This window comes from Petromyzon marinus, chromosome 32, assembly GCF_048934315.1.
Source record: "Petromyzon marinus isolate PM22_M1 ecotype Great Lakes invasive population chromosome 32, UKy_Petmar_22M1.pri1.0, whole genome shotgun sequence".
NCBI lineage: Eukaryota > Metazoa > Chordata > Hyperoartia > Petromyzontiformes > Petromyzontidae > Petromyzon > Petromyzon marinus.
The window spans coordinates 6,840,061-6,853,957 of NC_133698.1; the positions used below are offsets into that span (position 1 = coordinate 6,840,061).

At 48.2% G+C, this 13,897-nt stretch overlaps 1 protein-coding gene across 2 annotated transcripts in view; it reads left to right on the forward strand.

Annotated features, from left to right (window-relative positions):
- C2CD2L (C2CD2 like) overlaps positions 1-13,897 on the forward strand; it is a 102,062-nt gene that overhangs the window by 49,297 nt on the left and 38,868 nt on the right. For both annotated transcript variants that reach the window (XM_032964471.2, XM_032964473.2), the window contains one exon: positions 4,971-5,069. In XM_032964471.2, the coding sequence (XP_032820362.2) occupies positions 4,971-5,069 (99 nt within the window). The remainder of the gene's footprint in view (positions 1-4,970; positions 5,070-13,897) is intronic.

A 13,897-nucleotide genomic window follows, 5' to 3' on the forward strand; every position in this document is an offset into this window, starting at 1 on the left:
CTGAAAACTCAATTTCCCTGTACAGGATTATGCCATAGTGGTTGACAGGTGTAAGAGTGTGTGCTGCCCCTTCGTGCGCATGCGTTTTCTCCAGGCGCTCCGGTTTCCTCCGAAATTGCGTAAACTCATTCATCGGCCGGAAACACCTTCATACATAGAGGACCGCGGAGCTTGGGGATGAATTTGGCGCCGGCTCACCGCTTGGCCGATTCCTTTCTCTGCTCGTCTGTGGATCCTCGCTCGCGTCTCCCGAGTCGTTCTCTCTCTCCGAGGGCAAGTGAACCCAGCACAGCAGCGCACCACGTCACAAGTTTAAATCATCACCGTTACTATAAGTAACCCTGCGAGCCACATAATCTGAACGTCGCTTTTCAAAACAAACAGCTGCCGCGGGGGTTCGGGGATATACTTTACTTCCTTGGAGAAGGCCAAGCGTTAAGAGCCCTAGGTCAGTTTCTTTCAGGACGCACAAAGATTTATGGGGGGCTGCGTAGGACACGGGGGTCCGCGTGGTGGTGGTCGGTGAGCTTCGGCAATGTTGGCACCTGCTGCGTTCTATTTCCTGCGCTGATTGAAGGGATTACTCGAGATGTACCGCTCACGAGTCTGAAAGTGAAGAAGACATAGTTTGCCCCCTTTTGGAAACGTGCATGACCAAGTGTGCATGCTGGGCATGTGACGATGTAAAGATGCATCAGTCGGTTCTAGCGCTGGCACGCGAATCGGAGTGCGTGCTTTGAGAATGGGCTGTTCATGATCCGTAGGAGCGATTTTTTTTTTTACTTACACGGTAAGGCCCGCTGAGCTACATGGCACTTTTTCAGAAGCGACCTGGCCACAAACGATAGCTCATCGAAGTGGTTTATCATGCAGAAATGTATAGAAGCCATATAAACAAAACCCCGCAGGGAAAAACCACAGGATCCATGGAAAAATCAACGCGACCACGGGCAGAACATGCAAACTCGAAATATACAGAAGGCGTCAGGGTCGAGATCGAACCCACGGCCTCCTGTATACCAGGCGAGGTAGTTAACATCTCCTAGCCACCGTGGCGCCCTTGTGCAAGTGCGTTGCTCGTGTTTCATTTACTCTTAGGAGACGGACGTAACTGTGCAAACGCGACGGACAGTTCGAGAAAATGCAAATGGGGCCGTAAAAGCCGAAGGCAACAAAGAGACCGGATTCTTGAATCCGTTAGCGGCCCCCGATTCCTGAGCACGCGGTGAATCGCTTTGGGAGTGATCCGTCATGCATTCCGGTACAAATGCGCACGTAACAGAGAGTTACATGCGTGGAAACAAGCATGCCCGGTTTTCATATCCAGTTCTGTAAATACAGCACAGTGCAAACCCAGCCATTTTAACCCCCACTTCACAACATTGTTTCTCATCCCGGTTTGCGGTTTGTTTAGTAAGCGATATGCTTTACGCCAGAACCGAACACAATGCTAATGTTTGTGTTAACGATCCAACCGATAGTTTCCCCCCCCCCATCAGACCCCCCCCCCCCGCCGCCTCATCCACCGACTGGTTATTATTGCTTGAGCAGCGAACAAAGAATGCGAGTGTTGTTGCTGTGTGTGGCCACTGTGGCCGGCAGTAGAAGTGCCCTCTTTGAATCCAGAGTTTCTAGCACGGTCCTAATATAATGCAGCTGGCATGTGCACAGCTGCCGCTTTTTAGAGAGCGGCTGCCTGGCAAGCGGAGCCGGGCATCCGAGCCGGGCGCAAGCCCCCGCCGCTGCCTGCCGGCTGCAACCACCACACCGCCGCTTGTAACCACTCCGTTTCACGCTTCACATCTTGTCGTCTGCTCCGCCATCGATATTCTTTCTTTCCGTCCAGCTCCGATATGAACGAGTGCCCGTGAATGTCCCGGAGAGCGGATTTGCGAAACGCGATCTGAAACGGGGCGATACGAACTCTTCCAGGCCCCATTATAAATACAAACAAAAAAATAATTTCCTTTATAGTTTCTGTGCCGTAAGTTTGAAACAAGTTTAAAACGTGTAACAGTCACACACAGCCACTGTGCATATGCGAAAAAAACACCAGCAGTTCCTGAACAAGTGCATTTTGCCATTATATGGTAACATTTCCTCTTTTATTGTGCATTTCTAGTGCATTGTGGTGTTTGGGTTTTCCCACCTGCACTTATTCTGTTATATGGGGGTGTTTCTCGTCGAGTACAGATTTGATTTCTGTGCCGTGATGCCACTCGTGATATTATTATTATTATTATCATGAGTTAATATTTCTGTGTTATATTGATGGATGAACGTAATTGTTGTGTTGCTCGTGACTGGGTTTTACCTACCTGGTGGCTTTTAAGCAATAGCCACGGGCACGATTCCCGTAATTCAACCATGCTTCTTCTCACAGCACAATTACAAGACGGAGAACACGACCCTCTGCAATTATCTTAATTATTATAATCCTCGCGAGCTCCCCGCGTGTACGCTTGACGCTGGTGGGTATTGTGTTTTTGCACTTCTTGAACGCAGCAGAGCGCACTTGTGTCGAACATCCAGTCCAAGGCTATGAATAGCGGTGTATTTAATTCCTCCAACGTGCGAGGTATTTCGTGAGGATGTTGACCACGTGCGAGGGAAGATGTGACCCCAGGCATGGTGCTGGTGGCCACCTCCCCCTTCGTTTATCGTGCCGGCCTTCATAGGGGCTGCTTGCTAAGAGAACTTGACCCGAAAGTTTGTTGAGGCTATACGTGGGGGGGGGGGGGGGGGACCCTTGTCTTTGCTACGTGTCGATAGCTTCACCCAAGGGGCTTGAATTCCCACGTTGCTATATTTTTTATTTGCTCTGTACCTTCCAATGAGACTTTGTTACAGTTTCCAACATGCAAAAATAAACGTTGGTGTGAGTTATTTAAACCCCCCCCCACCTTTGTCCACCCATTGTGGGTACACCCACCTCTCCATAATGTTGGGGCAGCATGGAAGAGTAGGTGGAATACCCTCTAGAGCAGGATTCTTCATTGCAAGGCCCGTGGGCCGCTGGCGGCCCCTGGTGGCCTTTAGTGCAGCCTCCGACAGTACACAAATAGTGAGAAGACCACGCAGCATCATTGTGCTGCTGTCAAACCCCAAAGTTTTAGGTGTGGTGGCGGCCCTCGCACTGATGTCTTATCGTCGAAAGTGGCCACCCCTCTGAAAGTTGGTGAAGAACACCGCTCTAAAGGGGCTCTGTTTGGCCGTCTCTAGAGGAGGCATTTCTGCCAGCAGTGGCCGTGAGCAAGCAATTGCAGCTCTGCTCCTTTACCTCCTTTGTAGTCTTATTCTGAACTGACTTTGGTTCTGGGTTAAAGCTGTGTTGAGCAAGTTTAGAACTTGCATTGGAAATGTGTTTGTTGTCTCTGGGCTAAAATAACACCGCAGGCGATGCAAAGCACTAGGGTGTTGAGGCTAAAGCTGTGCTGCAGTCAGATGCGCAACTTGGCCGCATGCAACTGAATCACCTGTGTGTGGATGTCTCTGCAACCTGTTGTGAGCAGTTGCACAACCAGTTGCTTGCTTCCAGTAGAGACGGACGAGATTTTCAAGCGTCAATCTGCTCGGCAATTTACAACGACGCATTTCACCACGTGCGCACATTTGCGAATTACGTTCGGTCATTGCAACCCTGAATATGCAGGTCAATTGAATTCTTGTGAAATTTATCGCTCAGATGTGGATTGAGCAATTGCAAGTGATTAAATGGCGTGATTTTTAACGTGATTGATCACTCTGCTGAGTGGGCCCGGCTTGATGTTGTGTTCCTTACAGGTATAGTTCACTGATGTTCACTGTTCAATATTTAAATGGATATCATGGGTTTTAGCAAATATTCCAGGCTTTAGAGCATTCGTTGGACTTTGAGAGGCAGTTGCTAAATGCATGCCATCATTTGATAAGAGATGGCCACAAATAATAGCTCAACGAAGTGGCTTATCAACGTGGACGCTTACATCAACCAAACACTCTAAAACGCACGTTGATTCTAAATGCGAGGCCTTCTGCCTGTGGCTACCCTCTTGGCCACCTTGCTGTCCAATTTGTACGCTCCAGCTTTGAGAACCTTTCCAGCGACCCACGCGCATTCGTATCCCATTCACAAACAGTTTATCAGCCGCCACACTTGCCAAACTATCGTTCTTCGCTCCCAGCAATGTGCCTGGGCCACTGTCCCCCACCCCTTTTACTCGGTAACGATCGTGAGGTTGCTTTATTTTCGGTTTCGATTTTTAGACTAATACGAACATGTAAATGAATTAAGTCATTCATTCCTACGTCGCAAATTTACATTTTAAAATGTTTTCCCATGCTTTTGAAGCGTTTCTCATGCTTACTGCGAATAACGATAACAGGTAAATCATTTACAGCAGTGTGTTATCTTGCTGCTGGATGAAGGCTTCCCGAACCCGTGTGAGTCATCGGTGTTATTTAACCAAACTTTACCACATTGGTCAGTGCAGGTTGGTGAAGGGGGTGGGGTTGGGGGGGAACGGTGGGGGGGCTAGGGGGGAGGGTTAGAGGGGGCATGGACCAATTCACATTTTATTCGCCACTGACGTTCCCCCTGGCCAGGTATGAAACTCGGATCACTGGGTTCGCAGAACACGGTACACTAACCACTGCGCCTGCGCTCCGCCATCCTTGTTGCTGTGGACTCAAATAAAAAAACAAGCAAATGTGTTTGCAGGCACAACATGAAACACGTCCTTTAACGCCGAGAGCCATAATTTCAGCACAGCATTTTCAGACTTCTGCTGTTTTTCCTGCGATGCTCACTAATGCGCAAGCTGGTCCCTCGGTGTCCCATGTGCCTGCAAAAATTACCAACGGGTTTACTGTTTCAGTCGGGGCCCCATTGCGCATTCTCGATTTTGTGGTCTGTCGGGTTGAGCATATAAATGACCGTCTGCCATGCCACGAGATTTTAACGCCGCTCCCTCGCGCCGCTTCTGTTGCAGAGCTCGCTGCAGATCGCCTTTGAGGAAGACGGACCGACCCACGATGCATTGCGGCTGAGCAACGTGACCTACGGTGACGGCCAATCGGACAGTAACATGGTACGTCGCGCAGACAGCAGAAGTGATCATATTTGCACACGGCTTACGTATCTACGTACGAAATATAATGTGCAATATGGCGTTTCCCATCAGACTTCATACTATATAGGTTCGCCTCGCTTTACACGGAAGATGCGTCCCAAGCAAAGGGCACACGGAAGTGAAACCCCACTGGACGGCTGCCTGCCGAGTAGCGCACACAGTACACACAGACAACGTTGTCCCACGTCCGACCGCATAGCCGCCTGTAGGGCGCGAGTGAATTCAAACCTGCATTTGGCGAATTTTGGGAACAAATCGGTTAGCCGCGCATATATGTGCGAAAATTGCACAAACTTAACCCGCATGAAGTGAGGGGGAACATCTATTATACGGAGACTCCTCTACTTATGAACATTCGACTTACAAACTTTCAGAGATAAGAAAAAAATCTGTCCATATGTCCAGTTGCCTGTACGGACCGAGAGTTGTAAGTTCAACCACCACGCAATAGACGGCGCTGCTTGCTCGGTGTCATTATCCAGCATTCCCAGAATTTCTGCCTGGGCCGCCGTCATTGTCTGTTACTCTTTGGTTCTTTGGGTAAAGTCACATAGAAAGAAAAAATGAATTAAAAAATAGCATACGACATTTCGATTGCAACACAAGCAATCATCATCAGGTACAAATGAAAGAGAAAACAAACCGAGTAAACTTAGAAATATAATGCAATACACACACAGAGAGTCGGCTAACATAACAGTCAACACCCTACCTGGTTGATTACGTTCTTCCAAAGATTGATAAATTTGAGAGAGAGACAAAACACAGACACGGAGACACACAGGCAGACAGGCACATGAGCAGAGAGAGATAACACAGAGACACACAGAGAGAGACACACACATAGGCACACAGAGAAACAACGCCTCTGTGTCGAGGCCTTAAATAGAGAGAGAGGGGGGCAGAGCGAGAGGTGGGGGGGGGGTAGAGAAATTAGCATGTCAATGAGAGATTTTGAGCTTTCGTGTGTTGTTTGTGTAAATGCCGGACAACATGTTTGGAATTGGCAGGAGTAAAGTTGAACAAATCGACTTACGAACAAAGCTCTGGAACCTAACTCGTTCGTAAGTAGAGGAGTCCCTGTAAAACGAAGTTTTACTCGCTGGCTTCCTGGCCGGCTGTGCGATGACGTCACCCACATCCCACAGCGTTGAGCTCGGTTCGTGCGTCGCGCAGACATTATGACGCCTCCCCTCTACCCACCCACCCTCCACCCTGGCTGTGGATCCCGTGCACATCTGTGGGCAGTGTCTAGTCTAATTAGATGTATTTTTTCAACTATGTTAATAGTTTAATTTGGCAAAAGAGCTGTAAATGCATTTCTGCTCCAAGAGTGAAAGTTGGCTGCATAAGCTTGGCTTGCCCTGAGCTTAATAACTTGGAGCCTGCCGTGCAGGAAATAAAGATCGTATCCCTACCCACCAGTGATTTATCAACATTGGACTGTAGGTACAACCAGAGAACACTTAACAGAATTAAGGCAGGTTTGTTCATTAAGCAGAGTGGCCCCTTGTTTTTCTCTGCTCAGCGAAAAAGGGAAACATTTACAGCAGTGTTGCTGCAGTTTCCCGAGTTTGGCGCTAACATTGTCTTTGCGTTTATCCTGAGAAAATCAGAGGTTAGTAATTTTCAGGGGGTATTTATGTATAAAAAGAAAATTACAAGCAAGCCAGCCCGGCGTGGCTCAGGAGGTGCCAGGTTGTTTTTCCACTGCAGAAGCCGAGCCATGCCGCTGATGTCACGCGAAACGAATGAGTCGAGACGCACGTGGGTGACGTAATGATGGATTTGTGGTCTTCATTGAAATGCATGCTGCCCCATGTGTAAGATAAATAGATAATGTCCACTATTGTTGAAATATGTAAAGTTGAGCAACTTGGCAAACATATTTTTTAAAGATGCTTACACGTGATGGCTTGTGCTGGCGAACGTTGTCCCGAAGTGTGTTGATGTTCTCAATGTAGCAGATGAGGTGTTCTGCTTGCGTGATAGAATTAAATTTATTTATTTAAATATTGCACTCTGGGTAATGCTAGGGTTTCCAGGTCGTCAAGTGGCATGTACATAGCAAACTGGCAATGATTTGCATACAAACATTTTAAAGTCTACAACATACACAGTGCAGAATTCCCTCGTTACTCTTGAACTTGCTTTCCACGATTTTCCCTTTCTGCGAATGGCATCTGGAAGCCTGCACGACTGCATCGATAGAGAGTGAAATCAAGGGATGAGATGAAGTGATGAGATCAAGTGATGTATTTATTTAAGGTAATTCATCAAAAAGCTAGGTTTTCATAATTACCCTTGATATTTGCTCTTTGCGAGCATCTCCGGAACGTATCCCTCACGTATGACGAGGGAATACTATGCAGATTTGTACGATGTCAAACACATGTATAAAGAGGACAAAATCGGGAACATGAACATCACGCAGCAATCACATTATTACTAATACTACGAAGATGATGCTTGGTTACCCAGGAAAGCCTCACAGAGTCCCACGACCCTCTTTTGCAGGTGAGGGTCCGGTCTTCACAATCGGGTCCGGTGTTGCTCTGTGTAATCCCGATCGAGTAATTTGTAGGTGATTTTTCAACACTGGCTTGTTTTACCAAATAGCGGCGTCAGATTGTTTTCATTAAGCTATGGGAGTGAAGCCAGAGGAAAACCAACGCAGAACACGGGGTAAACATACAAGCGTTTATGCGGAAACGGTTCCAAATTTGTGAATGAAACCCCCAGGGGCCCCTTTCTTTTGCGTGAGGCACAAGCCTCACCGGTTTCGCACACGGTTGCCCTTAAATACATTACACGCACTTCCGGTTCATGTAGAAAGTTCTCGAGAGCTCTTAACGGCAGCACGTTGGCAGCGTGTGCCACCGAGGCGAGAGGGCTCACGCTGGTTTGAGACCAGGACAATTTTTGCCTGTGGACACGAGCACACCGGGGGTCTCTCGTCTGCCTTCATCACTCGCGTTGCCTGTAAATCTCCCGGCTCCCGTGCCCAACGCCTCATTGCCACAGCAAGCCCGTTGCCACCGCTTGGCACGGCCGCTTGGTGTTATTTTGACGGGGAGCAGGCAGGAGCCGGGGGTGGGGCCATTAGAGACCCGCCCGCGTTATATAACGTCGAATGGCGGATAAATAATGCGTTACGACCGTGGAATATAAACCGTAACGGTGAGACAGACGGGCGCCTGTGGAAAGCTTCTCGGCAGTTGTTTCCCATTGAATAGCTGTGTCCTCTTCAGATGCGTTTATTCCTTCATCGACTTTATTTAAAGCAGGTGAGGGCCCATTGAAACTCCGTCACCAAGCGATGCAGTGCACGTGAAAGTCACGGTCACAAAAACAGCACGAAACTAAACTAAACATTCAGAAACGTACAATGTTGGCGGTCTGCAGCGTAGCAGACGCTGCTCCACGTCTGCAATGTTATGATTTATACGCTGCTGGTCCTCCGTGGGTTGTTTTTCTAAAACATCTGATGGCCGAATGTTTCCTGCCCCTCTCAAAAAAACAAAAATGTATTAATCAAAACATTGAGGTGGCGCTCATCGAGCCAAACAGTGGATTTGATCATGGCTGGTGACGACAGCGATGATGGTGATGATGAGACTATACTGTGTAGGTGGGCATGAATGTATGGGGAGAGCGGTAGTGTCGCGGTTAGCGCACTGCACTGCGAACCTGGCGACCCGAGTTCGATTCCTGCTCGTGACTAACACCAGTGATGATGATCTGAACCGGTCCTGGGCTCCGCCTGATGCGGTGTGTAAAGATTGCCACCCAGGAGACAAACGTGGCTGGGCGTGGTGGCTGGTCACCCACTACCTTAATAGATGCTTGTTAACAGCACTTGCCCCCAACAGTCTGTTAAGGCTATACCAGGGATCTTTGTCTTTATACCGTGTAGGTGGTGAGCATCAGGTTAGCACATGCACGGGCACCGAATATGATTCTCCAGCTCCCTGACCCCCCATAGCCACAGCAAAAAATGCCGGCAGGCTCGGCAAACACCGAAAGCAAATAAGAGTAACTGCGTTATTTAATCTGCGGCGGCTCGTAGATTTATTTCAGTCCCAACTTGCTCATTGGAGCCGAGGACTGCGACCAGGTTCCTGCCAGCTATTCCTGTGAGGTTACCAGGGTCAGGAACTCTTGCTGTACAATTGACGCTGAGATTTAAGCACGTCAGAAAACAGCATTGCTTATTTTGCCTCTTTATCCACAGCTTTTTAGATTTGCCCTTCTAAAGAAAATCTCCTAAACATACGAGCCACAAAGGCGTCGACGTTGTTTGTGCTGTCTCTAAAAACAAATTCGGGGCCTGCCGTTATTAAATTGTGGTTTACGGTTGATGTATATTTATTTAGGAGTTTCCTTATATATAAAAAAACAAAGCACGGGTGCACTTTGTAGGCACGCCGCGCGCGGACTCCGAACGCCAAGGCTTGCAGAAGTGTTTGTTGTAAATGATGGGTTTTTAGTTTGTTGTCCTTTGTTGCCCTTGCCCTGCACCTTCGATATTAGCATGGTTGGCTGATACGAAAGAAGTTCAACATGCATATATATGTACGCGTGCCACTCGCGGTGATAGAAATGGTGGCGGTTCCCGGTCGTTAGCCCAACTGCGGTAGGACAGTGAGCCCCGGGGATGGTCCCTCAATTTGAGGGTGTATTGCTCTGGGTTTGGTACATTTTACCTGCTGATCCTCCCCTCCCCCCCCCCTCTTTGGAATCCACTTTGTATTTTGGGTTCTTGAATATGAAAAAAAAATGGTGATGGCGCTCACTATGTATGTTGAACTTCTTTAGCACCGTACGTAGCCGTTTGTGCCTAATGGGAGGTGCGGGGGTTCAAAGTGGCTTCCTAATATTGGAAGGAACAGCCTACCAGACAGCCGCAGAAGCGCATTCGAAAGCGCGCATGATGCGGTGACCGTCTTTGTGCGAGGATGACCGGAATTCGCGTGATGATGGTTTACACATCAGGGAAGCAGGCTGAGTTTTTTCGTTAAAGTTCACAATTTCGGCAAACTACAATGATCATTAATGGTTGTGGTGGAGCGGGGGAATACCCTAGGCGGAGTGAAACTAAAATGAATCATTGTTGTTGTGGTGGTTTCTCGTCCACACACGGCGGGCGACGTGAGGGTCAGAGGAGAATCTGAATACGATGAGCTATGAAGCTCTTTCACAGATGTCAAGTAGCAGCAATGCACAGTCGACAAAAGCTGCGCACGTCGTTTTGATATACTTTGTAAGAATATACTTTTCAATATTGCCGTGTTGACACTCCTACAACCGCAGCAACAAACAACAACTTACATTTGTAACTCGCCGAAAGCGTAACAAACGTCTCAGAACGCGGAAGTCCACACGATGGACAGCGAGGGACGGATTTGGAGGGAGATAAAGGAACCTATTACTATGTCTTGTTTCTGGCAAAGGAGGTCTCATAATGTAAGTGCTCACCCCGAGCCCTCAATACTCTGACGGTGCGCTGTTTTTGAGTTGTACGCCTTTTGGCGTCTTCTGGTCCAACACCAGTGGAGACTAGGCTCTAAGAAAAGCTGTCTCGGGTGTGGACCAATCAATTTCAAGGACAGTGCATATTATTATCAGAGTTGTCTCTTTTTGTTTGCATTTTGACTGCTTGTGTTGTGGTTACTGCAAACATGATCCCTTGTATAAAGGTGTCAGTTTTTGTGCCAGATAAAAGGGTAAAAACCTATTACTATAAAGGAACCAATTCATGGGTCCCAAATGAGATTTTTTGTTGAGATTTCTTTATTGGGGGTAATCAGAGTAAACATCTATTTTTGGTACCTCTACTTGTATTTTGACAATGCATAGTAACATAAATACGGTGGTGGAGTGGTGGCACAGTGGTTAGCACGGCGCGGCACTATGAACTCTTCTCGACATCCCGAGTTCGATACCAGGCCACGGCTAATTTCAGTGGTGAGTGATATCTGATCTTATGGTCTGGTCCTGGGCCCACTCACCCCTTCAGCAACTCGCACTGATGCAGCATCGTGAAGTGCGACCAAACGACCTGCGTCACTTGCACGGCGTGTTGGGGTGGGGGGGGAGGCGGGGGCAGGGACGGGCACCAGGCCTTCATCCAGCAGTGGATCGATATCGGTTTATGCACTGTGATTCTAGTAACGTGAAATATATCGCCACCTTTATGATATCCATTTGAAAAATAGCCTTCACCTCGCACCCTCCCCCGCTCCCTACGGCACGGCATGGCCGGTGCGTGTAATGCATGTGGGCGCCCTCTCTCTCTCTCTCCAGAGAGAGACAACATTGCTGAGCTCGCCGTTCCGCTCTCTCTCTCTCTCTCGAGAGAGACAACATTGCTGAGCTCGCCGTTCGTAAGCGCTGACGTCACGCGTTGTGCGCGCGATCTGCTGGGGCGGGCGGCCTGCAATAAAGCGATTGACTCAGCAGCAATTAGCGGGGACGATTGACCTCGCGCGGCGGCGGCGCTTGAAAGGGAGCTCGCGCTTCTGGCGCAGGAACTCGGCGACAGCGCCTTTGCAGCAATGCACGTGGTCCGTATTGCGATCGATTTATCGGATGATCGATTGACCGATATCCTGTGTTTAAAGCGGTGCGTGTGCTACTTCAATAATAATGAGAAGAAGAATGTGCGCAAGTGCTCAAGTGGAGTGATACATGGCAGGAATGTGGGAGATGGTGGCGGATTGGGGGGGGGCCTTCATCCAGCAGTGGATTGATCTTGGCCGATGATGATGATACATTTATTATATTTACCTAGGAACGTCTCGCTGAGTTGCAAGACTTTTATTCGCATGAGCTCATGGGAGAAAACTGGACGAATTAGCGTTTTTATAGAGTGCCATTTATGCAAACTGCGTCTCACCAAGCTGCACAATCCACAACGCATGGTTGCGCATGTATGTCGAGATGATTTCAACCAATCAATGAGCATTTATACGTGTGGAAGGAAACCGGAGCACCCGGAGGAAACCCATCCGTGCGAGGGGGCAACGCTCTATTCCATACAGAAGGAACAGTTGATATCTTTGCTGTTACCGCCTTCTGGCAAGCCAGAGTGTGACACCTCGACTCCCACACGTTTGACGAGGGGTGTTACCCAGCACTGCCGCAGCCCGGCCACCTCACAGCCCCCAACACCTGGGCAGACCCTGGTGGTCACCCATCCAATTATTGCCCAAGCTTTTAACCCAGCTTATCTTTTGAGATCTGATGAGATTGTATACTTTCAGGGTGATTTGGGCATTCGGAAGGAGTAACGGTATTGACCACACATCCCAAAAATTACCCACATATTACTCATTTGGGGTGTTGCGTTATCTCCCTCACCTGGCATGGAGGAGGGCGGGGATTCCATCTTCTCTCTCCCCGTGGTCGCGTGGATTTTTCTCCGGGCTCCTGTTTTTTCCCCTCCTCCACATTCAGAATCAACTTGCGCTGAGATTATGTTTGGCCACTGCTATAAATTCCCACATGCGATGATGATATTAGCCGATAAGAATCAGAATCGATTAGCTATATTACGTGCGGCCAGGTCGCCTGTGTCAAAGGACCACAATAGCTCTGTGGGTGTTACCTGGTAAAATAAAATAGTTTAGTCGTAGTGGTTACTGTGAAACTCGGCAGGACCCTTCTGAAAAAAAAGTCTTAAGACTCGCTGGGGTTTTTCCTGGGTAAACAAGCGAAATAGTAATAATAATATTAAATGATCATTAGTTTGACCCGAGAGGACACTTTCGATGGGTCTCAAGAGTCGTTTTTTTTTTACCCGTGTCCCAATTTGGCATGTTCATTAACTTGTTCGCGAGGGTTGTTATTTCCCGTGGGAAAAAAAACCCCAGGGTGCTCGGCCAAAACCCCACGGGTATAAGAGGATAATGCTTAATCGCCAAACAGATGGCCAGAAATCTACTTGGGTGTGCTGCCTTGCACAGGCACCTTGTCCTACATCGGGATGTCTCATCGTGCAACCTCCGTCTCAGCGTGAGCCGTCAACTCTGCTTCCAAGTCACTGAATCGTAGTCTTGTACCGCCACGTGACTCACTGCGTACGTACGTACATCGTCGTCAACATCGTCGTCAGCCACGATCAATCCACTCCCTAATCCAGCACAATCCTGCCATGTAACAGTCCATCTCGGCACCTGCACACGGACACACGAACTACACGTCCTCTATGCATGTATGTTTGCTGAACTTTTCTCGCACCATACTTGATACTCTATTTGCGTGATGCTGTTCCGAGTGGGATTTTTATGAGCAGGGTCGCAGGACGCACAATTGCGGCCATACGATTAACATGGATGGCTGCGTGCTGCGCGAAAGAAGTTCAACATACATACGTAAAACCCAGAGATTATTCTTATTGACATCCCGCCATCTGTCCGACATTTGGCAAATCATGTTCGTCTGGAGGCATTCGGGGGTGTTGTGAAAGGCAAGGTTAGCTGATACCCCAGCGAATGATCGTATAAATGAATCCGCCTTTTGTTTGTTGTGCACAGTGTAGCATCTTCTGATTGTTTGGATTTCTGTGGCGAAGAGAAGGTTGAATAGAAATAATCGTTGCGTGGATTAACAGTGCAATCCATGTTAAATTGAATGCCCTTTTATTTGTAGATAATTAAATACACCACTGGTTTAATCTAACGACTCATCATTTCCTTGTTGTATATGCCGGGTCTTGAAAATTTAATGAAAATAATGAAAATTAAATGAAATTTGGGGATATGCGTAATTGTCCAAAATTACGT